General features: G+C 40.3%; 2 protein-coding genes across 2 annotated transcripts in view; both read left to right on the forward strand.

Annotated features, from left to right (window-relative positions):
- Positions 1 to 561: 561 nt before the first annotated feature.
- LOC131688779 (transcription termination factor 3, mitochondrial) lies at positions 562 to 2,436 on the forward strand. The gene is made up of 2 exons (XM_058973295.1): positions 562 to 1,492; positions 1,555 to 2,436. Exons 1-2 carry the CDS (start codon positions 712 to 714, stop codon positions 1,830 to 1,832), a joined length of 1,059 nt encoding a protein of 352 aa, XP_058829278.1. The 5' UTR covers positions 562 to 711; the 3' UTR covers positions 1,833 to 2,436.
- Positions 2,437 to 9,381: 6,945 nt separating this feature from the next.
- The window catches only part of LOC131688783 (RNA/RNP complex-1-interacting phosphatase), a 139,190-nt gene continuing 125,650 nt past the window's right edge, over positions 9,382 to 22,921 (forward strand). The window contains exons 1-2 of the mRNA XM_058973301.1: positions 9,382 to 9,577; positions 9,652 to 9,727. Of these exons, the coding sequence (XP_058829284.1) occupies positions 9,555 to 9,577; positions 9,652 to 9,727 (99 nt within the window). The 5' untranslated portion in view covers positions 9,382 to 9,554. The remainder of the gene's footprint in view (positions 9,578 to 9,651; positions 9,728 to 22,921) is intronic.

The raw sequence follows: 22,921 nt of genomic DNA on the forward strand, positions 1-22,921 counted from the left end.
CAGTGTGGCGATTGATATGATGACAAAAATCGTTCACCGACGAAACCCAACTTATGTGGTTTTCGTTTGAGGCGAAACTGAGTCAGTTCCTAACCCCAACTGCTGTCAAAATGTATGAACTGACAGCAGTTGGGGTTAGAACCTGACTCAGTTTCAGGTTCAAGCGAAATCGCCATTAGTCGGTTAATTAATCTGTCGACCTCGAACCCACATTATCAGGGTGGGTTGCTGGCGAGTTACGGCGGGTTGCCTAGAATAATGTTTCAATAGCCTACCGCTCGCCAGCATGTATTTTAACACGCCTAGCCGCCATTTCGTTTACTGGGAAGCACCCGATTTCGTCGGTCGACTGGGAAATTTATGAACTGTCAAATTTTCTATGGGGTACCTTTAAAAATTATTCACGGGGGTAAAAATTCCCATTTTTGAGAATCTTTATTGTTACCCTTGGGTAATATGCATTTTACCTAATTTTGATGGAATGAAGTTTAGTGGTTTACTCCGAGATGGGTATTTTTTCAACAAAAACAAGTTTCTAAACCTTAGCGTGTAGCTGGACTTGTTTATGTTTTTTTTTTGTTATTTGGGTTCACGTTTACAGTTTAATTCGCAAGTTTATCGAGTTTATTATAAATTCTAAACTAAAAGCTGCTCATTTATACTTAAAACAAATAAGAAGAAATTGTGATATCTACCGCGTTCCAATACAAAATGTTGTCAGTTACGCGATTGTTTCAGCGTGCAGTCAATCCAACTACTAATCACCTCACTCGAAGATTGGCATATGGTGCGGTTGAAAAAAGTGTAATTAACAGACCTGTTATTGACGGCCAGAATGATACCGAAACCCAATTTAAACAATCATTACTCGGTGAACTACGACAATCCGTGTTAGATCCTGCCACGGACAGCACTACGGAAATATACCCAAATGCTCGTCTAGCATTCAACTTAGCCGCTTATGTGAACAGATCGGAATCATTGCAGCAACTTTTGAATCTTGGTGTTGACCTTCATAAGCTTGAAAAACGCAAAGGGATACCCCAGTTTGTGCTGAAATTGGACTTCGAACGAGATATGAAACAACATCTCAGGTTTCTTACAGATATAGGAATCCCGGTGAAGGATCTTGGAGAATTTCTTACCAAAAATCCTATGATATTTAAAGAAAACTTGGAAAACATGGAAATTCGTATTAATTACTTACGGTCAAAAAGATTTCTTCCAGAGCAAATAATAAGAATCGTACATAAAAATCCGTTTTGGCTGATGATAAGTACTCGACGGATAGATAAACGGCTAGGTTTTTTTCAAAAGACTTTTCAGCTTGCTGGCGATGAAGTGCGGTTACTGACAACGAAACAACCAAGAATTATTACGTACAACTTGGAGCATATACGACTAAACAACTTCGCCATCAAAGAAGAAATGGGCTTTGGAAAGCACGAATTGAAACATTTGTTGTTGAGCAAACCTAAATTGTGGATGATAAGTAATTATATCTTGAGGATAAATTTAATATAAAAAGGAAACGACATTTTTTCATTGTTTCAGATCAGGATAAACTCATGCATCGGTTTGAGTATGTGCATCGAAAAATGCTTATATGTCACGCCGAAATTCTGAAAACTCCGGAGATTCTACAAGTTCGTGATCACAGATTAAAACAACGTCACGGTTTTCTGAAATTTCTAGGGAAAGCGCAATACGACCCTAAGAAAGAATTATACATTTCTCTGAAATTGCTGTTGGATGGAACGGACGAAAAATTCGTTGTTGATGTTGCAAAATCTAATATGAATTGTTACAATAATTTCTTGAAAACTCTGTAGCTTCGATAAGGCTTGGAAAAAAAAATAAATTAACATTTCGCAGGAGACGAAGTACCGTATCGACCTCTTGAATAGACAAAAAAACGCTGAAGAGGAATCGTAAAATCGAAAATATTTCCAATTTCAACATTTTTTTTTATCTGAGTTTTCCCAGTTCGATTTTACGTTTTAACGCTTGAAATGAAGTAAACAGCAAATAATCAATAATTCTAGACTGTAAATATTCCACCAATAATTACGAACAAGTTCGTAGCGATATAACTAAAGGAGCTGAAATAGAAAGGTCGTTACCACAGGACGATCGCTGAAAGTTTGATTGGCTTACCTTCTATGTTCTGTAAATTTCACCATAAGTGGTGAAAGTTCGTAATTAACAAAAATGCATACAATACAATAGAACTGCTAGAAATCTTGATCAAAACTGCTTCTTTACTCCAACACTTGATGAAAAACGGTTTTGGAACCCTATATGCGCTAGCAAAAAGTTGGGCGTGAAGGAGTTGATTTCATCCCTATTATTCATTTTGTTTGCTTTGTTGATTTTATTATTTTATTTTTTGTTTTCTTCCTATTATTCACTTGATTGATTTTATTCATTTAATTTCTTTTCGTGTTATTTTCTTATTTTTTCCAGTTCATATATTTTATTCAACTTCATTTTATTATTTATCTTCAGTCATTCTTTTTGTTCATTTCATTCAATTTGTTAGTTTGAAACAATTTAATTTCATAACTTTTTTTTTATATTAGATTTATATTAAATTTATGTTAATCATACTACCCATTTCATGAATTTGAGCATTTTTTCATTATTTTGCTCTTTTATTAATTTTATTTCTTTTATTGATTTTCTATAATTTATTTAGTTTGTTTGAGGTTTTATGCGCGCATTATTCAAAACTGTGCCTCATCTCATCTCTAATTGGGTGCCAACTTCACGTGAGTTCTGCAAACTAATTAAATGGACCTTCTCCTGGATTCGGCGGAAAATCAAGCAGCGTTTCTTCTATTCGCTCAAATATAACAACACGTCTCACAGCAAAGAGGGACAAGTCGACTTGGTTCTCATGGTAAAGAGGAACAAGTCTGTCTTTGCCGTGAGACATGTTGGTAGACTTGAGCGATTCGTAGTAGCTTTGCCACCAGAATACAAAATATTAATCCGTATAATTGTAAGCCTGTTTCTAATGACCTGATAAAGGATCCTCAATACTTCAGGTATCTAATATTGATGTAGTGATGACCGAAAAAATGAGGTGACATTTTTGGTAAATTTTAACCATTTCTGTGTTACTATGTTTTAATTGCCGCAAGGTTCTACTGTATCGATTTTGTTGGCTATTTTCGGCAAATTTGAGACTAAGAGAAACGAAAGCAATGAAATTGAAAGACGGATAGGTATTCTAGAGCGAATCAGTTATAAACTTAGAACGGAAAACTAGAACTAGGCAGGCTCATATGGGCATGATCGAAAGGAAATGTGAAGAATTCTTTGCCTTATGCAGAGTAGGAGTTGGGCGTTGCACCCAAGTCTACCGTCTTCAGATCAGGATAAACTCATGCATCGGTTTGAGTATGTGCATCGAAAAATGCTTATATGTCACGCCGAAATTCTGAAAACTCCGGAGATTCTACAAGTTCGTGATCACAGATTAAAACAACGTCACGGTTTTCTGAAATTTCTAGGGAAAGCGCAATACGACCCTAAGAAAGAATTATACATTTCTCTGAAATTGCTGTTGGATGGAACGGACGAAAAATTCGTTGTTGATGTTGCAAAATCTAATATGAATTGTTACAATAATTTCTTGAAAACTCTGTAGCTTCGATAAGGCTTGGAAAAAAAATAAATTAACATTTCGCAGGAGACGAAGTACCGTATCGACCTCTTGAATAGACAAAAAAACGCTGAAGAGGAATCGTAAAATCGAAAATATTTCCAATTTCAACATTTTTTTTTATCTGAGTTTTCCCAGTTCGATTTTACGTTTTAACGCTTGAAATGAAGTAAACAGCAAATAATCAATAATTCTAGACTGTAAATATTCCACCAATAATTACGAACAAGTTCGTAGCGATATAACTAAAGGAGCTGAAATAGAAAGGTCGTTACCACAGGACGATCGCTGAAAGTTTGATTGGCTTACCTTCTATGTTCTGTAAATTTCACCATAAGTGGTGAAAGTTCGTAATTAACAAAAATGCATACAATACAATAGAACTGCTAGAAATCTTGATCAAAACTGCTTCTTTACTCCAACACTTGATGAAAAACGGTTTTGGAACCCTATATGCGCTAGCAAAAAGTTGGGCGTGAAGGAGTTGATTTCATCCCTATTATTCATTTTGTTTGCTTTGTTGATTTTATTATTTTATTTTTTGTTTTCTTCCTATTATTCACTTGATTGATTTTATTCATTTAATTTCTTTTCGTGTTATTTTCTTATTTTTTCCAGTTCATATATTTTATTCAACTTCATTTTATTATTTATCTTCAGTCATTCTTTTTGTTCATTTCATTCAATTTGTTAGTTTGAAACAATTTAATTTCATAACTTTTTTTTATATTAGATTTATATTAAATTTATGTTAATCATACTACCCATTTCATGAATTTGAGCATTTTTTCATTATTTTGCTCTTTTATTAATTTTATTTCTTTTATTGATTTTCTATAATTTATTTAGTTTGTTTGAGGTTTTATGCGCGCATTATTCAAAACTGTGCCTCATCTCATCTCTAATTGGGTGCCAACTTCACGTGAGTTCTGCAAACTAATTAAATGGACCTTCTCCTGGATTCGGCGGAAAATCAAGCAATATTTGAGAACTTTTGTGGAAAAATGAAATGACAGATGAACTTATGCTTTTGATCTTCTATTCGTTATTTATCGATAATTAGAATGATTTTTTTCGAAAATTCGAAATGGCCGCTTAAAAAACATCGCCCTACTTCGCCAAGTGCAGAGCCCCTCATAGTTAACCGAAATAAAAATTGATATAATTTATTAAAACAAATAAAATTTTCTATGACTTATACCTAATTTTAATAAAGTCAGACGAAAAAAACAATTGTATAGACGTTAAAGGAAAATGGTCATTTTTATTGTAATCTCGTTTAAAAATTATAAATAAATTTTGAAGCCGCCATTTTGAATTTTCGAAGAAAAATATCATTTTCTAATTAGCGATAAATAACGATTAAAAGAACAAAAGCAGAAGTTCGTATGTCTTTTAATTTTTCCACCAAAAAATCCCAAACATTGCTTTGATTGTCCGCCGAATCCAGGAGAAGGTCCCCTTAATGATCCAATAGTGATATGTGTAAGAAATGTCTCATCACACTGTTAGGTGGATTAAAGTTTTTGCACTAAGGGCCGTTTTCTTCACCCTCGCTTAGCGCTTAAGCCAGGTTTAAACGTACTGGTGAACCTGGTTTAAAAGTTAAGCGAGGGTGAAGAAATCGGCCCTAAGGGTCGATTTCAGTATTTCTAAAATTTGTTTGTTACAACTTCTATAATTTAAAAATCTGATGTAATAAGAGATTTCACTGTTGGCTGGAAGCTTAAAAAAACTTTAGCTGTACCAAATAAATTTGGCATAATGGTAAAACCTCGCTGGGGTGTAACGTAAAATTCAGAATATCTGGAAAAATCTGGCAAAATTTAAAAAATCTGGCGAAATGTCTGGCTTGAACGAATATCTGTTCAGTTGGAAAAAATCCGAAAGATTCCAGATAAATCTGGAACATTGGCAACGCTGCCAAGAAACCAGTGGTCCTATCTGTTTGGTTATTTGTTTTAAAGACACCGCAACGAGTGACTCATGCCGACAGACATCCAATAGGGCCCCGTACACGAGGCGAGCAGTAATGTCACTTTTAATAAACGTGTAAGGCGAGTAATGATGGAATTCCCATACAATTCCAGTAATGACACTACTTAGTAATGACACTTTTATCGCGCGTGTAAGGGTCCCTAATGAGTTTTATGAAGAACGTGCCAAGATAGTTTCCCCTGCGCTAGCTGCTATCTTTTTCAGGAACAAGCAAAATATTTGACATTTCTGTTTATTAAAAATAACTTCCTTCACATCGGCTTTTTCCATCTTCTTTTCTAATCTAAATGTTAGAAATTGAAACAGCTTTAATTACTGCAACTGCGTTTGCTAGCCTCTTACCCCATCATATGTTAACCTGGAACGGGCTTGTCGATAGATGTTTTCTTTTTTTCTGTTCATTCTATCGTTCGTCTCACACATACAGCCTTATTCTATATTGCGACGGATCAGATTTTCGAACGAATGAGGTTTGATCGAAGTATTATTGATCGAAGTCGTTATTAAGAATACAAATAACATTCGTTTGAAAAAGCGATCCGTCGTTATGTAGAATAAGGCTGATAGCCTCTCTATTTGCCTTACATAGTTTAAGGTTCAACTGAGAACGCTTCAATAAGCGGCCATCTTGGAAAAAAATGTTTTTTCTCACACCGTTGGGGAAATCTTCATGAAAATGAATCAATGTATTCGGGGCATTGATAGAGTACTACTGATTCATTTTCATGAAGATTTTTCCAACGGTGTGAGAAAAAACCTGTTTTTTTGGTTTTCCAAGATGACCGCTTTTCCAAGTATTCTCAGTTGAACCTTAAATGGACTGACTGCATTTGACAGTGCTCCCTTTTTTGATTTGATATTCTATTTTTTGCTATTCGCATGTCTCATCCCAGTTGTTGACTACTGCCAAAGTCTGTCTCGGATGACGGTTAACACCCACCTGGTTCAATCCGCCTAGGCGCCTTTTCGTTTACTTGGAATGATGTGATATTCACGCAGAAGAATCAGGCCTTTTTGAATCAACAAAACGTTTTGTTGAATCTAAAGCGTGGTGAAGGAGTTTCAAACTGAAATGGGCGTTTTTCGAAAGCATGTATTTGGTTTAGTTTAACAAATACTTCTGTTAACATTTTAAATAAAAACATTTTTAAATCAAAATAAAATTTGTTAGATTTAACTGATCCCTTTGTTAAAAACCAACAGAATCTTTGTTTAGTTTCAACTAAATTTGAGTTGTTCTCTCCTTTGTTGATACAGAAGATTTGCTTTTGTTTCTTCAAACTTGTTTGTTCGGTTAAACTTATCATGATTTTGTTGTTTCAAACGAAACATTTGTTGAAATTACTGAAAAGCCAACAAATGAATTAGTTGGTAATTTCAACCAACAGTATTGATTGAATCAAACCTGAATCGTGTTTGTCACTATATTAAACGGGAAAAATTTAATGGTTATTTAAAACCAAAATTTGTCTATTTTTACTAATTTTTTTTCTGTGTGTTAAAGACAAATCTGGCAAAATGGCAACCTTACTGTCAGATTTTCTTTGAAAAACACTGGCAAATCTGCTGGGTATTGGCCAGAGCTGCCATTTATACAAATTTATCTGACTTTGAAGATTTTTGCGTTGCGTTGTGACGATGATTTTGGCGGATTGCACACTGACTTAATCACGTATGACTGCTGATTATCTAATAAGAGTTGCTTATGAAGTGTTTAGTTGGAATTCATACCAATCCGACCCATATTAAAACCTCAACACATGATAGCCATCATTGCCGGCCGTCCCCATCTCCATCGTTCACGGGGAAGGATAAGGTAGGCAGGAAGTGTTGATGCTCCACCTACTTAACGGAAGGACGACGATTCATCAGACTCTTCCATAGGTGTCCCGGAGTTGGTGTTTTGGAAGGGTAGTGTAGGGTAGGTCCAGGATTCGCTCCAAGCAAGCGATGCGACCTGTAAAGAATATTTTATTATGTAGTTGTTTAGTTAGTCTTCGAGTACACGATCACTCGAAAAAGAAAATATATTGTTTAGTTCTTGGTCTTTTTAAACTCTGGACAGCCGGCTACCGAGAGTATCCTATGTTTCCCAAACAAAAGCAATTTGAACACCACACAGCCGACCGTGAGAGTATTGCCTAGAAAAGTTAATCTTATCTGCGTAATGGGCCGGATCACTATCTATTGTAACAGTATTTAGACAGAATTTGCTACTTCTTCTCTACGGTATATTTATTTGGTTGAAAACTATCGAGTGATAACACGTTCTACAGACAAAGAGTTATGATAGCGCGAGATGTTATAAATCAAGGTATGTATTTCCTATTTTACGTATCGGATGATTTGTAAAATATACGTATACAAGCGATAATAACGACCATTGAAGAGAAATATAAAGAATTTTTAACCTGATACACGGGCTGGTTATCAATAACGGAACTTGAAACTAGATTCATAAAAACAGACGCGGCGAATTTGACTTTGAAGATATTTGAGCGCAGTTACAGATCTGGTAAAGAATACAAATTTCCAATACACAATAAAGATTTTATTGGAATGTCCATAGATAAGATTTTTGTCGAATTCTCCCTGCAGTCGTTTTTATTAACAGTTACAATTTCTTCAAAAAATTATTGTCAAACGAATACAATACAGCTCAAATTTATGTATATAAATGGATATAAAATCCATTTATATACATAAATTTGAGCTGTATTATGTACAGGTTATTTAGCTCTCGGTTTAAATTCCTCTTTAATGTCTTAATTTACAGTAGACAAGTAAACTCAAAACACTAAACTGTGTAGATCAATGGTTTTTGCTTGAGGCAGAAATTAACTCAGTTTCGGCCAAACTGCTGTCAAACCGTTTGTTTGAAACCAGTTTCCAACCTAGGTTATGAGCCATTGGAATTCACCCCTGGTTGAAAACCACTGGTCTAGATTGTCGCTATCATCGCTTTTCGGATTTCGGAACATTCGGTATAAAAGTGTCAACTGAATGGGCGCTCGAAAAGAGAGCCAAAGAGATGAGTAAACAGTACCACTAGCGACAATCCTATAGTCTTGTGTTCTGTATCTAGTTAGCCCAGTAAAGTTCAACCGGAAATGAACTGGAATTCTGGCTGGTTCCAGTTCGTCCACGGGCTCCAGTCACACAACCGATTCTAACTAGAATCGGTTGTGTCACTGGAGCCGGAATACGAACTGGAACCAGCCAGAATTCCGGTTCATTTCCGGCTGAGCTTAACTAAGAGGCAATGCTTGAAACTCTTAAGGCTAAGTTCGGGAAACGTGTCACGGGATTTGGGTCACTGTGTATTTTAAATGGAGTTCGGGATTTCAAATCCCGTGGTGGGAAATGAGTGACACAAAAATAACAGTTTTCATAAACCGAAAAGCGGGAAATGTCACGGGATTTTAAAACTCCACGAAAAATCCGGCCGGGAACAATTCAACATGAATTGTTTCCGACAGGAAAAAGGGAGTTTTTATTTGGTTTAAAATTCGATGATAGTTGGACTTTTTATTTGACAGTTATGTGAGATATCGGCGGAAAATTTTCGCCGATCAAATCCTAACAGAAATCCCGTAACCCATTTCCCGAACTGTAAACTAGCTTTTAAAGAGAGCACGAATCACAAAAAAAACTTCACTGATTTTTTTATTGCGAAAATACAAATTTACAACAAAATCATCTGGCAGCTCTGGCAGGAACAACCAAGCAATTTTATTATTTTTGGTCTGACCACGCTTTTTGTTTTGTTGAAGTTGTTGGATACTATTTATTTTAGTATTCACTATAAACTCTATAAAGTCTTGATATTTCGCCCGAGTAAAACTACAACTGAATTTACAGTGATAGTCTGTACCATTTTGGGAATATGTCGCGTAAATTTCCGGACAGGTAAATAATCAACTTTATAATGTTTTGAACGTTACTGGATAAATAGATTGTAAATAAAATGTGTTTGGTTTTAGATGGTTAGATTACACCAAATTCGGCAATAAAGTGGAGGGAACTCCGTTCATTGCACTCAAAGTGCCACTGAATAAGGTAAGTTCGAAAGCGTTAGTCATTTTGTGTTAAAAATAAATTGAAAACTTCGATGTGCCTATTTATTCAAAAGGCTGTTCTTCAAGACAATGGGACTTTTGTTTCCAAATTCCATGTTTTGTCAAATTTACTTATTTTGAGCTAAGCACATTAATTCGTGAGTGGAAATTGAGGTACCATAGGAAGTAAGCAAATCTTTGATTCACTTTTACATCTGGTTTACTTAAACCATAAAGGAATTATATACTAGGGACTTCATTGTTTTACTTTCCTAACAAAGTTTCAGTGACACCTAAACTGCAGCTAGAAGCATAACTGTCCCATGTGCTATGGGAATCCCTGTACACATGGGACAATTATGCTTCTAGCGGCAATAAAGCACTATCTGGCGACGAGTGGTGTGCAAATGCTCCTACAACAGTCCTTGCTCCTGGTCCATAGGTATTGATAATTGCTCACGGTATGTTGATTCTAGTACATCCAAACGCTGTATCTGAAGAATCGCCCTGATTCAGTATAACTGGTGATTCGTTGCAGTGGGGTCTCTAATTATTGTTTTCTTTATGCTTAAACATAGCATTTGTGGCTAGTTTCCGACAGAGCAGTAGTGAACCGTTCCCTCTCAGTGAGACAACTTATCCATAGCCTCCGAGTTTGAATAAACATGGCAATATAGTGGACTGCCACTTGCAAGGGACTGCCGCATCCGACGGGTTGAAAGTAACCACCTCCTGTGATGGTTCCTCCATGGCGCTAACCGCTTCTTTGGTTTTGGTTATGCGGTCAAGTCTTGTCACAATAGCTTCGTCAACTAATGTTACTTGCCTGAGCAAAATATCATTGTAAGTAGTATTCAATAGTGAGCCAAATATTTGAACTACTTCAGTGCAATATGATCAATTTCCGTTCAAGATTTTTTATTTATGGCGTTTTCGTTTTTTCTTGGTGCTACAAGTTAGAATAAGTGTAGCACCGACTACACCGGTATAGTACACTGTCAAAAACAAAAATGCCTTTAGATTAACAATGACATTTTGGTAAACAGAAAATTTTCAAGTGTCTTTTTGCTCAATGACTATATTAAATTTTTTTTAAGAATTTGCTGCTTTTATGTTCCGCAACATCGCAAGATTCCTGAGATATTTTGGAGTTCTTTTGAGACCGCAACATGAAAATGAAATAAACTTTGTTGTTCATTGAACATGACTCAGTGAGATCACTTAGCAAAACTATGCCAAATGTCCGTTATGCCAAATGTCTATTATGCCAAATGTCTGTTATACCAAATGACCTTCAGTGAGATAAATTCTCAAAATTATGCCAAATGGCCTTTATGCCAAATGACCGTTATGCCAAATGTCCGTTATGCCAAATGACCTTCAGTGTAATCAACTCTCAAAATTATGCCAAATGTCCATTATGCCAAATGACCTTCAGTGTGATCAATCCTCCAAATTATGCCAAATAACCGTTATACCAAATTTCCATTATGCCAAATGACCTTATGCCAAATGACTTTATGCCAAATGGCCCGCTCCCAAAAATTATAACGTGATTCGCATCGAGAACTACGTAACAAAATCTCACCATGGTAAGATACCGCAAGAAATCAGAATTACGATAACAAATTGTATTTCTGAATCAGCCCTTTGCTACTCATACAAAGCAGGAACCGCTTGGTGCTATGCCGTTATACTGTGGATAATAGATTTTTATTACCTAGTCACATTACTTAGATCTTTACAAAAAAAATATCTGGCTTGCACAGGCACCAAGCAAGCATAAGGAATTCTAAAAACGGAGAAAGGTTCAGGGGCAAAAAAAAATACTGAGCTTTGCTGTTCAAAAACACCAACTCGTTTTCGCCCCCCCCCCCGAACATTGATAATCTACGGTCGGCGGGGCACAGAGGATTATTCGTATCAAAAAGCTGCCCAAAAGCATTGATATAATTTATTCGATTTTGTACAGATATTCTCTGATAAAAAATCGCCTGCAGAATTTTTTTTTGATTAACTTTCTGATACACTGATTTATCAAATGATATTGAGGTGAGAAATGGTAAGAACATAAATAAATATCACTTTATGATACCAAAATATTTGTGAAATATTGTGCCTCGATTATAACTGTCATAATCATTTTAATATGCGGTTAAATTCGATTTTCGAATATGCTTCAATTTAGCTGATACTTCACGATTAGACGATTATATGATAATATTGGTTCTTAGATAGATAATATTGGTTTTTAGATAGATATATTGGTTCTTAGTAAATATACAAGTTTTAAAGAAGAAGAATTATTTGGGATTTTCGTCAAAATTTAGGATAAAATGCAAACTGACATGAAAGTACGTCTTATTTTGTACATACCCGCTTAAAGTTATATAACTGAAACAATTTGAAACTCAATACAAAGTATGTCGCAGCAGCATGTTTGATAGTCTATAGCTAACCTTCCTTGCGTCTATTTTTGTATCGTTGTTAGGATTCAAAAATAAAATAATCGATTTTAAAATTTGCACTGGAAGACCCCCTTAAGGGAAATCTATGCTAAATATTAGGAAATGGTTAGGGGCAGTCCATATACCACGTGGACAGTTTAGGTAGGGGTAGGGGGTACGAAAAAATCTACGCTTGTCCACGGAGAGGGTACAGGAATTGTCCACGTAAACTTTTGACAATTTTTGTCTTTTTTAGAATGTAGAACAAATTTGCATTTTCCCAATATGTAGTAAGAAACGCTTAAATCGTCTAAATTCTACAACTGACACCATACAATTTTGCTCTCAGAAAAATTTGATTTAATCTTATGCAAGTCAACTCCCATAATTTTTTGGATTTGATAGCTTGTTACACGCCACAACTCATGAATTTATGATACTTCCATTTTGCGTTGTTATGATTAATACAATATGTGTGACACAAAAATTTGAAGTATAATAATTTCCCTCCCCTAGGTTGAGGGGTTTGACGGTATTGCAAACATCATCAAGCATATTGCGTGCATCAGTGCTAAAGACTTCTGACAGACAATTGCTTTAAGATGGTAGTTGCATTACGTCTCGATAGTGGTGCATCGAGGATACCGAGAGGGCTAATGGTGCTTTTTAGGTTTTTTTCTTCATACTCTGCACCTTCCCATACTAACGGCTTAACCACTAGCCTGTGCGTGCTGGCGTGGTCGACTGGCGGGTCGACGAGGATTAACTTTTGCTGTAAGCTGTCTTTGGAAACATTGTTCCACAGCTTAATGGCGGTGTTGGTGGACGGGGCTCACAGTGGGGATCATTGTGTGTCCATTTATCGGTCGACATCGTCATCCTGCATAAGCTAATAAGTAAACGAAAAAACTTAAGCCTATTAGAGGTTGTTTTGTAATAATTGTAGTCTTTAGTACTAGTCACAAGCCACACTTGTAACATGTAATTGCCGCGATTTGTTGCATAACCTTGAACTTTGCTGGTGCCACTTTTGGTTGCTAAATCAGTTGAATAATGTTTGATGTACATTTCTTTTCAACGAATTATGTTGTAGAAATTGTTAGTCAACAAACGCCCTCTCGCAGGTTGATGGGATTGACGGTATTGTAAACGGAAGGTTCTTTTTAGTTTCTATTTGCACTAAGTTGTACTACTAGAGGTTAATTAGTTCTCGTGTTAATAATCCGCCAATCATTATGACTACTCAGAATTTGATTTATATAAGAAGCCCGCTTCAAGATGTTGATTGCAATACTCCTCGATAGTGGTGTATCAAGGAGGCCAGGAGGGCTGATGTTAGCCTTTTTCTGTTCTATACCTTTCCTCTATTTGCCAGTTCACAACCAACAATCAACCAATAACAAATAGATAATTGAGAAAGGATGTGCTATGTGTTGTGGTTGGCTATTCAAGTATTAGTAGTGCTTGAAGTACTAATGTATATTCTTCATGTGATGATAATAACTCCCACGAACTCGCAAACATGATAACACCCCGGTGATAAGGTAAACGTCTAAGAACTCATAAACTTACCAACATGATATCAAGCGTCAACCTACAAACTCCCGCGCTTGCGCTATCATGAATCGGGATCGTCTAGAAGTCTCTATCCTCGGTACCAACAGTCTAGGTCCATGTTAATTAATACAAAAAGAAACAAAAAATAAAATAAAATTGAAAAATTAAGAAAAATAACTCATATCCACTAGACAAAACGGTTCATGGCGACATGATCGGGAACTCTAGTGATATGGGGTAACTCACTCGCTGTCAGAATGTGATCCGTACACCGAAAACTAAATATCAGAATGACGGTCCGCGTGGCCATTCAAGAACACACGCGAATATGTGAATGGCCGCAGTGTTACAAAATCGAATTTATACACGGGAAGTCACATACACGCGAGCACACACGTCAACATACGAAGGCTTAAGCCCTTCTCGATCGTCTATGCACACCTACGCCCGCGATCGCGCAAACTTGATAACACTCCGGTAATAATGTGAATGTTTTAGTATTTACGAAATTACAAAGGCGGTCTCAAACGCGAACACGCAAACGCGCACTATCATGAATCGGTCGTGCCCGGAAATCTTTACTCTTCATTCTAGCAACTTCCAGTTGGACCAATCAAAAAAAGCTCATATCCACTAGACCACACGTTCTACGGCGACATGACTGGAAACTAGGTAATACCGACTAAACTCCATTGGGAACCGTCGTTGTTCCCCCCGGGTACTACCTCTCGGTATTACTTCCGGGGGATGGCTGTACTTGATGTACACACTCACTCTCGCTAACGCGTTCATACATCCTGTATGAGGCTTACTTGGGTGCTCTCTCTGTCACACCCTGATTCACTCTCTAACACTAGGCTTACTTTTGTGCTCATCTTTTTCATACCTTGCGAGGCTGACTTTTGTGCTCACCCTTAACATACCGTGTGAGGCTGACTTGGATGCTCACCCTTCACTCCTCTGCCACGCCACGAGGCATCGATAGCTAAGTCCCAACATACTACGCTACGATCCTCCCATCTTGGCATGACGCAGTCCATATACGCCTATACACTCGCTCTTCTGCCTTGCTTCGGGGTGGCTGGGTTTACCCCTTACGCGGTTGCCAGTCGCTGCGCCAAATCTGCCTTAGCATGAACAGACCATTCACTCACTCTTTCTGCGCTCGGCCTTTTTCGCTCCAACTAACCAATCACTAGTTAGTCATGCCCGTCGTCTGTTGCTCGGTGCGCCAAATTCCCTGTAGCCTGCAGGCAATCTGGGTGGTTGCAGTCGAGACTGCGTTCCATTTCTCCACCGCTTGACACATCCGCTGAATAAGGGTATCAGCATTGCTCTTCTTTCGACGTCGAACAGTATGTGTTCGGCAGTTTCGTCGACACTTGGGCAGTCAGGGCAGACGGAGACGTCCGTGTACCCGAACCTGTGGAGGTATTATCGGAAGTAGCCATGGCCTGACAGGAATTGTGTCAGATGGAAGTGAACTTCCCCATGGGGTCTGCCCGACCCGCTCGGTATGTTAGGTATCAGCCGGTGGGCTCACCTACCTTTAGAGGAGTTATCCCACTCACGTTGCCATCTGGCTACCGAAGCCACCATGGGGCGCTCGCGGGCTCCTCTATTTCCACGTAGCTCGAAGCACTCCTCATCTTCCCGGATGACCAGCCCGACTGGCATCATGCTCGCTATCACGCAGGATACATCGTGTGATACCGTGCGGCAAGCAGATATCACTGTGAGGCACATCAAGCGGTAGGTGCTCTCCAGTTTCTGTAGGTAACTGGTTACCCTCAGTGGTTACCGTTACCGTTACAGTGGTTACCCTCTTGACCATGACGGGCCGCCGTACCTGAGGATACATACGGCACACCTGCCAGTAGCCTACATCTACTGGCACCCCTTGGAACTGTTTGACATCATCCTCGATAATGCCGCAACAGCAGTCGACGCTCTCTTGCATGTATAGTCGACAGGTCAGCTTGTCGTCTATAATGACTCCGAGAGACTTCAGACTCCGCTGTGAGGTGATCACGACTTCTCCCACATGGATAACTGCATGTTGTGCCGACTTGCGGTTGTTGACGATAACTACCTCCGTCTTATGCTGAGCGAGCTCCAGGCCTCTCGCGCTCATCCATTCCTCCACCGTGTTGATCGCGTGTTCTGCGGTTAGTTCTACCTCATGGATTGACTTCCTATAGGCCTCCAAGGTTACGTCGTCGGCAAAGCCGACGATCTTGACCCCAGGAGGGAACTTCAGTCTCAGAACACCGTCATACATGAGGTTCCATAGCACCGGGCCTAGGATCGAGCCCTGTTGGGCTCCGGCGGTAATAGGAACCCTTTTCTGACCGGCATCGGTCTCGTATAGCAGTACGCGGTTCTGGAAGTCCAGGATTCGATACAGACCCACCGGTAGGCTACGCCGGTGTAACGAGAGCGCGATGGCATCCCAGTTTGCGCTGTTGAATGCGTTCTTTACGTCAAGTGTCACTAACGCACAGTATCGAAGGCCTCGCCTTTTTCGTTGGATCGCTATCTCGACAGTCTTAATGACCGAGTTGATAGCGTCCACCGTGGACTTACCCTTCCAAAAGCCAAACTGGTTGCTTGACAGGCCGTCCGTACCTTCTGAGTACGGGGTTAGCCTGTTGAGGATGATTCTCTCAAGCAATTTGCCAGTCGTGTCGATCAGACAGATTGGTCTGTACGCCGATGGGTCGCCTGGCGGCTTCCCGGGCTTCGGCAACAGCACCAATTTCCGCCTTTTCCATCTATCGGGGAAGCGGCACTCGTCAAGGGGTCTCTGCATAGCTAGCCTGAACATGTTCGGGTTCGTTATGATCGCTGCCTTGAGAGCGCTGTTTGGAACTCCATCCGGCCCTGGAGCTTTGTTCATTGCTAGGGAATTAGCCACTGTGAGGTGTTCTTCGTTCGTCACCGGAGCCATCATTTCGACCGCACCCACATTGTCTCGTGGTGCAGGTGGCCAGGGGCTTGTGAACGGGAAGAGTGCTTCGATAATAGTCGCCAATCGGTCCGGAGACCGCTCTGCGGGTCTTGGCCATCACGATTCTGTAGGCGTCACCCCACGGATTCGCGTTGGCACTCTCACACAGGTTGTCGAAACAAGCTCTCTTGCTGCTTTTAATGGCCTTGTTAAGGGCCAATTTCAGTATACCGGGCGTCTGCCGTTTCTTGGCAGTGTTTTCCTCTGCATAGTGACTTCGCACGCGCGTTATAAGACGGCTACCAGCGCATTCCCGCTTAGACTGTCGGTGTTGGCCTCCAGTCTCAGGGCATCGGTGAAAGCTTCGATGTCGAAGTGATTGGACTTCCACCCGCGTACCTGAAAGGGGTCTCCCGCCCTCGGATGCTGCACACCATAGTTGATTCTAAAGCGAATTGCTAAATGATCACACATACCTGAACCGTAAAATGAATATCACATTCAAAATCAAGGCCCGCTATGTGATAGAGGAGGCTCTCTTCTCGCCGTGGAACAATCCGTTAGTAGCCGTGAAAAAGAAGACTGGACAATAACGTGTCTGCCTAGATGCTCGCCACCTAAACTCAGTTATGGTAAATAAAATTGGCCTAAAGCAGTGTTTTATTGGGCGCCATTGCCTGTCTCCGGGGGAGTTAGCAACCTGGGAAGAGTTCAAGCGTCTGATCAGGCACGAATTTCTGCCATCTAGCTACGCCTACATCCTTAGAGCAGAGGCCTACCATCGCTTGCAGGGTGAAGAGGAACCCTTTAACAAATTTTACCAGGACTTCACCACACTTTTCCAATATGTAAGGCCTCCGATGAGCAACTTAGAGAAGCTGTTTATCATCAAAAAGAACATGAATTCGACATACGCACCATTAGCTGCATCACAACATTCCATCCGTTCACTGGTGCAGGCATGCAAGGAGTTGGACGAGCTCAGAAAACTTCAACAACAGCAACGCCGGTTTTCTCTCCCATATGGAGCCTTAATTGAACCTGCTTTAGCAACTCCAAATTCTGCGCAAGGGCCACCAAAACCGCAACAACAATTACTACCTCGATTTGGAAGGGTTCACGCCTTGGAAACGGAGAATGGGCATAGCCATGAAGGAAACGGTTCACCATCGTCGAAATTCTCGGAAGTGGAACGACATTCACAGGAAGAAGAGAGGATATTGTAGCAAGTGAACGCGTGGATATTGTAGCAAGTAAACGCACTCAGACTAAGATTTGACCGACGAGAAGCAGCGGGAGGAGTCATCCAATTCACAGTGTCAAAACACTTCATCTGCTAATTCCAACTATATACAACAACTGCAGAATCCAGATGCAACGATCGCTCGGGTGCAACCTGCGGTGATAACATGCTGGAATTGTGTTGAAGAAGGACACAGATCCATGGACTGTACCAAACCGCAGGCAGTGCTATTCTGCTACCGCTGCGGCCAAAAAGGGGTTCTCACTACGAAGCTGTCCGACCTGTCTTCAACAATCGGAAAACGCACTGGCGGGGAACCAGTAACCGAGGGGATGGAGTCCTCGCTACAGTTAGATAAGCCCTCCACAGTTCCCGACCTAATCCAGATCAATTTCTTGATCATAAATCCTGAAAATAACAATAGACCTCATGCAGTTGTTGAAGTACTGGGCAAAGAGATTACCGGATTGCTTGATAGTAGTGCAAACTGCTCAATTTTGGGTGGCGAGTACGTAGAAATGGTGCAGGAGCAAAAACTTGCAGAAGGAAGCACTAGTGGGAGGCATACGGACAGCAGACGGAACGGAGCACCGGATACAATCCTGTACCCGCCTTCCGATAGCCTACAACAACAAAAATGAGGTTATCTCGATGGTACTACTACCCACTCTACCAACATGCGTGATCTTTGGAATGAACTTCTGGAATGCATTCGGCATTAAGCCAATTTGCTGTTCGTTAAATCTAGAAGTTGTGACACAAGAACATCCACCAAAAGAAAAAAACCAAATCTGTCCGAGGAAGAACAGCATCGACTAGAAGAAGTCATAAGCCATTTCCGAAGCCTGGAAGACTTGGATTCAGAGGGAGCTTATTTCCAAAATCGGTGTAGAAGCAGTTGTATTAAGGACATGGGAGAGAAGGCGTAGATGATGACTGGGAGAGGAGAGCAAAACTTGCAACTTTCGGGCAAACGGGAGATCAGCGAAACAAATTAGCGCCTCAGTCTAGTAGGTCGGATTGGCGGATGGTATTCTTCGGACCCGCGGGGAATTCTTCAAAAGGACCTCGAGTCGCTCTCGCTTCAGTTTCCGTAGTGGTAAGGGCGACGGCGGTTACATAGTGGCACTCTGGAGCTGATTGGTTCCACAAGGCAGGAGGAAACTTCTAAAAACGAGAAATAAAAGAGAGGGGCTAAATTAGGATATTTATCGTTTTTTATGAAAGTATAAATAAGGGACATATAGGGGAAATCACGATTTGCCAGCATATCTCAGACTGGGACATTGGGTGGTCTACTTCGGGCCCGAAGGGAATCCTTTAACTGAGACCTGGCGTCGAAATACCCGGCGCAAACCCAGAAAACGTGCTCGATGTCGTGATAGCCCTCGTCACTAGCGCACAGACTACTTTCCGCAAGCCTAATACGCCGCAAATGCGCATCCAAGGTGTAGTGATTGGACATAAGTCGTGACATTACACGAATAAAATCCCGACCCACATCCATCCCCCTGAACCAAGACTTCGTTGATACCTTTTTTACAATGGAGAATACATTTACGTACTAACCCAGTATACGTGCTATTAGTAGATGCCAAGCTACCACTTAGAAGACTTGGAAGGACAGATCTCTACGTCCATCGAATTGACGTCGGTGACGCGAAACCACGGAAACAACGCTACTACCCCATGTACAAGTACATGCTCGATGAGGTAAACAAGGAGATAGACCGAATGCTGGAGCTGGACGTGATAGAGGAGGCACTCTTCTCGCCGTGGAACAATCCGTTAATAGCCGTGAAAAAGAAGACTGGACAATACCGTGTCTGCCTAGATGCTCGCCACCTAAACTCAGTTATGGTAAATAAGGGGTATACCATCCCGCAAATTTCGGCGATCATGAACAACCTCAGCGGATGCACCTACATCTCGGCAATCGACCTCAAGGATGCCTTCTGGCAATTGCCCTTAGAAGCTAATTTTCATCCATTTACAGCGTTCACAGTGCCACAAAGAGGCCATTTTCAGTTCAAAGTGGTTTCGTTTGGTCTGTGTACGGTGAGTCAGGCCTTGGCACGACTTATGACCTATCTGTTTGCGGACATGGAACCTCATGTCTTACACTATCTCGACGACATTATCATCTACTCACGTACGTTCGATGAGCACATCGAGATGCTGAAAAGAGTTGCGAAAAGACTGAGAGATGCTGGACTTACCATATCCTCTGAAAAATCAAAGTTCTACCTGGAGGAGATGAAGTACCTGGGTTGGTTCTGAATCAAAACGGATGGAACGTGGATCAGGAGAAAATTGAGAGCATAGTGCGCTTCCCAGTTCCACACTGCAGAAAGGAGGTACAACGTTGGCTAGGAATGTGCAACTGGTACCGGAGGTTCATAGCTAACTTTTCCGCAATCATCGCACCGCTGATAGAGCTTATGAAGACCAAAACTAAGTTTCGGTGGTCGAGGGAAGCTGAAGAAGTGTTCTTAAAACTAAAATCGGCCCTCGTGTCAGCTCCAGTTTAGCGATGCCAGACCATACAAAACCCTTCGCGATTGCGAGTGATGCAAGTGACGTAGCAATCGGCGCGGTGGTGACCCAGGAGACCGATGGAAACGAACACCCTATAGCCTACTTCTCACAAAAATTGTCTGCATCAGAGCGAAAATATTCCGTAACCGAACGTGAGCGTCTGGCCATCGTAAGAGCGATTGAGAAGTTTAGAGGCTATGTGGAAGACACGGAATTCACGGTTAACTGTGATCACTCGGCACTTAGCTACCTAAAGTCAATGAAGAACCCGACGGCGCTAATGAGTCGCTGGAATACGTTGGTATTTTCAGCAGATGCTTCCACCGATCATAGGTACCAGAAGTTAATGGAACGAGTACAGGAAGATAACGACAAGTTTCCAGACTTCCGTGTAGTGACCCAAGAGCTCTACAAGAATTGTAGCAGCAATAACGAAGAAGGCGCGCTCGTACACAAATGGAAGAAGGTAGTGCCGCTTAACCAACACGCAGAAGTGATTGGAAAATTTTACGACTCGACCTCGGGAGCGCCCCCAGGATTCCAGAAAACATGGCAGAAACTGCAAAACCAATTCTACTGGCCGAAAATGATGGGTGACGTTGCACGGTACGTTAGAGGATGTGAGACGTGTAAGGCGAGCAAAGCACTAAACAGGACGATGATGCCGAACATGGGATGCTTCAAGCCCGCTCGCATACCATGGGAGTTGGTGCCAGTTGATTTCGTAGGACCATTCACTCGTTCACGCTCGGGAAACAAGGTAATGCTAGTCGTGGTGGACTGGGTGACAAAATACGTCATCGTTTATCAGATGAAATCAGTTGATTCGGTAAAAATGGTGGAATTCCTGGAACAACACGTCTTCCTACGTTACTCTCGACCGCGCATTATTCTCTCAGATAATAGTAAGCAATATCTGTCGGCGACCTTCAAGGCATTGATCTCCAAGCATAATATCATCTACATGAAGACAGCATTCTACTGTCCGATGGTGAACAATGCCGAAAGAGTGAACAATGTGTTGATTACGCGCATTCGAGCTCTGTTGGACGAAGACCATCGCGGATGGGATGATAATCTGCAAGCAATCGTAGCAGTCATGAACAGTGCAAAGCATGAATCAACCGGAGTTAGCCCATACTTCGCAAACTTCGGAAGGCAGCTGATATTACATACCGACCTATACACACAGCAGGAGTTAAACACGCCCGATGATCCCAAGGTGGCGCCTAACGTACGACTTTCGGGAATTCACCGGATTCATGAATTCATTACTCGTCGTATAAAGAACCACTACTAGAAAACCAAACAGCGCTACAATCTGAGAACACAGGAAATCACATTTAAAGTAGGCGATCTCGTATGGCGAAGAACCTTCACACAGTCATCCAATGTGAATCATATCAACCGCAAGCTCGACGCCAAACTCGGGGAAAAAATTCAATAGAACCTTAGTAACATTGCGAGCCTCTTTCTTTTTCGATTATTACGACGTCACTACAAAACTAAATTTTCAGTACATATCGAAAGACCTATTTAGGAATACTATACTGATAGCTTCCAAATAGTTTGTTTTGGCTTTATGATGTCTTTAGCAAATTTGTTAGTTTTTTTTGCGATTTTTTCAAATGAATGGTGATCCTTGTGGTTAGGGTGTTCAAAGTATCGACTGTTTAGATGTGTGAAGTTTACCTGCGCAATGCCTTACAATATAATAACACAAATTGAAGCAAGTTTGCTGAATAAACAAGGCTATCTATAATGGATATTTTTCATGATTTTTGTAAGGATTTGGGGTAGGGTGGCTCTTTTTTATTCATTTCGTTTATTTGATAGGCACAAATGCGTTAGCTTGGCGGTGCCAAATTTCTTTGTTTTTACATTTTAGATATCTTAAAACTAGAAGGTTACAATACTGAAATATTTTTTTATGAAAGAGAAAAATTTTACGGCTATCTTAAGACTAGAAATAAGATTCTATATACAAGAGAGGGGGCCAGTGGCGTAGCCAGGGGGGGGGGGGTTTGGGGGTTAAAACCCCCCCCAAACCAAAATTAATTGGATTGAAAAAAAAATGATACTGACGAATTTAATTTAATATTCCACAAAATATTTTTGGAAAAATATTCTCTGATCACTACATTAAGAACTGTGTTTAAAGCGTCACTTTTAAACTTTTGGAAAATTGTGGGAAGGGGATCTTGTAACTTATTTCTTAGCCAAAATCCCATAGTTGTCAAATTACTTCAATGTAAAATAAAATAACTGTCTGAATTATTATGAGCTCATTTTTGGAGAGATGCTTCAAAATATAGATTAGAGACAATTTTTCGAATGGGAATCTAAATTTGAATAGGTTGATTGCATATAAAACATAAGCTTTTTTACCGAAAACTTGCATACATTTCAACATTTGCTGAAAATGTTTTTTTTTTAGATTGTGTAGAGTTTAGACAACAA

The sequence above is a fragment of the Topomyia yanbarensis genome, chromosome 3, assembly GCF_030247195.1.
Source record: "Topomyia yanbarensis strain Yona2022 chromosome 3, ASM3024719v1, whole genome shotgun sequence".
Classification (NCBI taxonomy): Eukaryota; Metazoa; Arthropoda; class Insecta; order Diptera; family Culicidae; genus Topomyia; species Topomyia yanbarensis.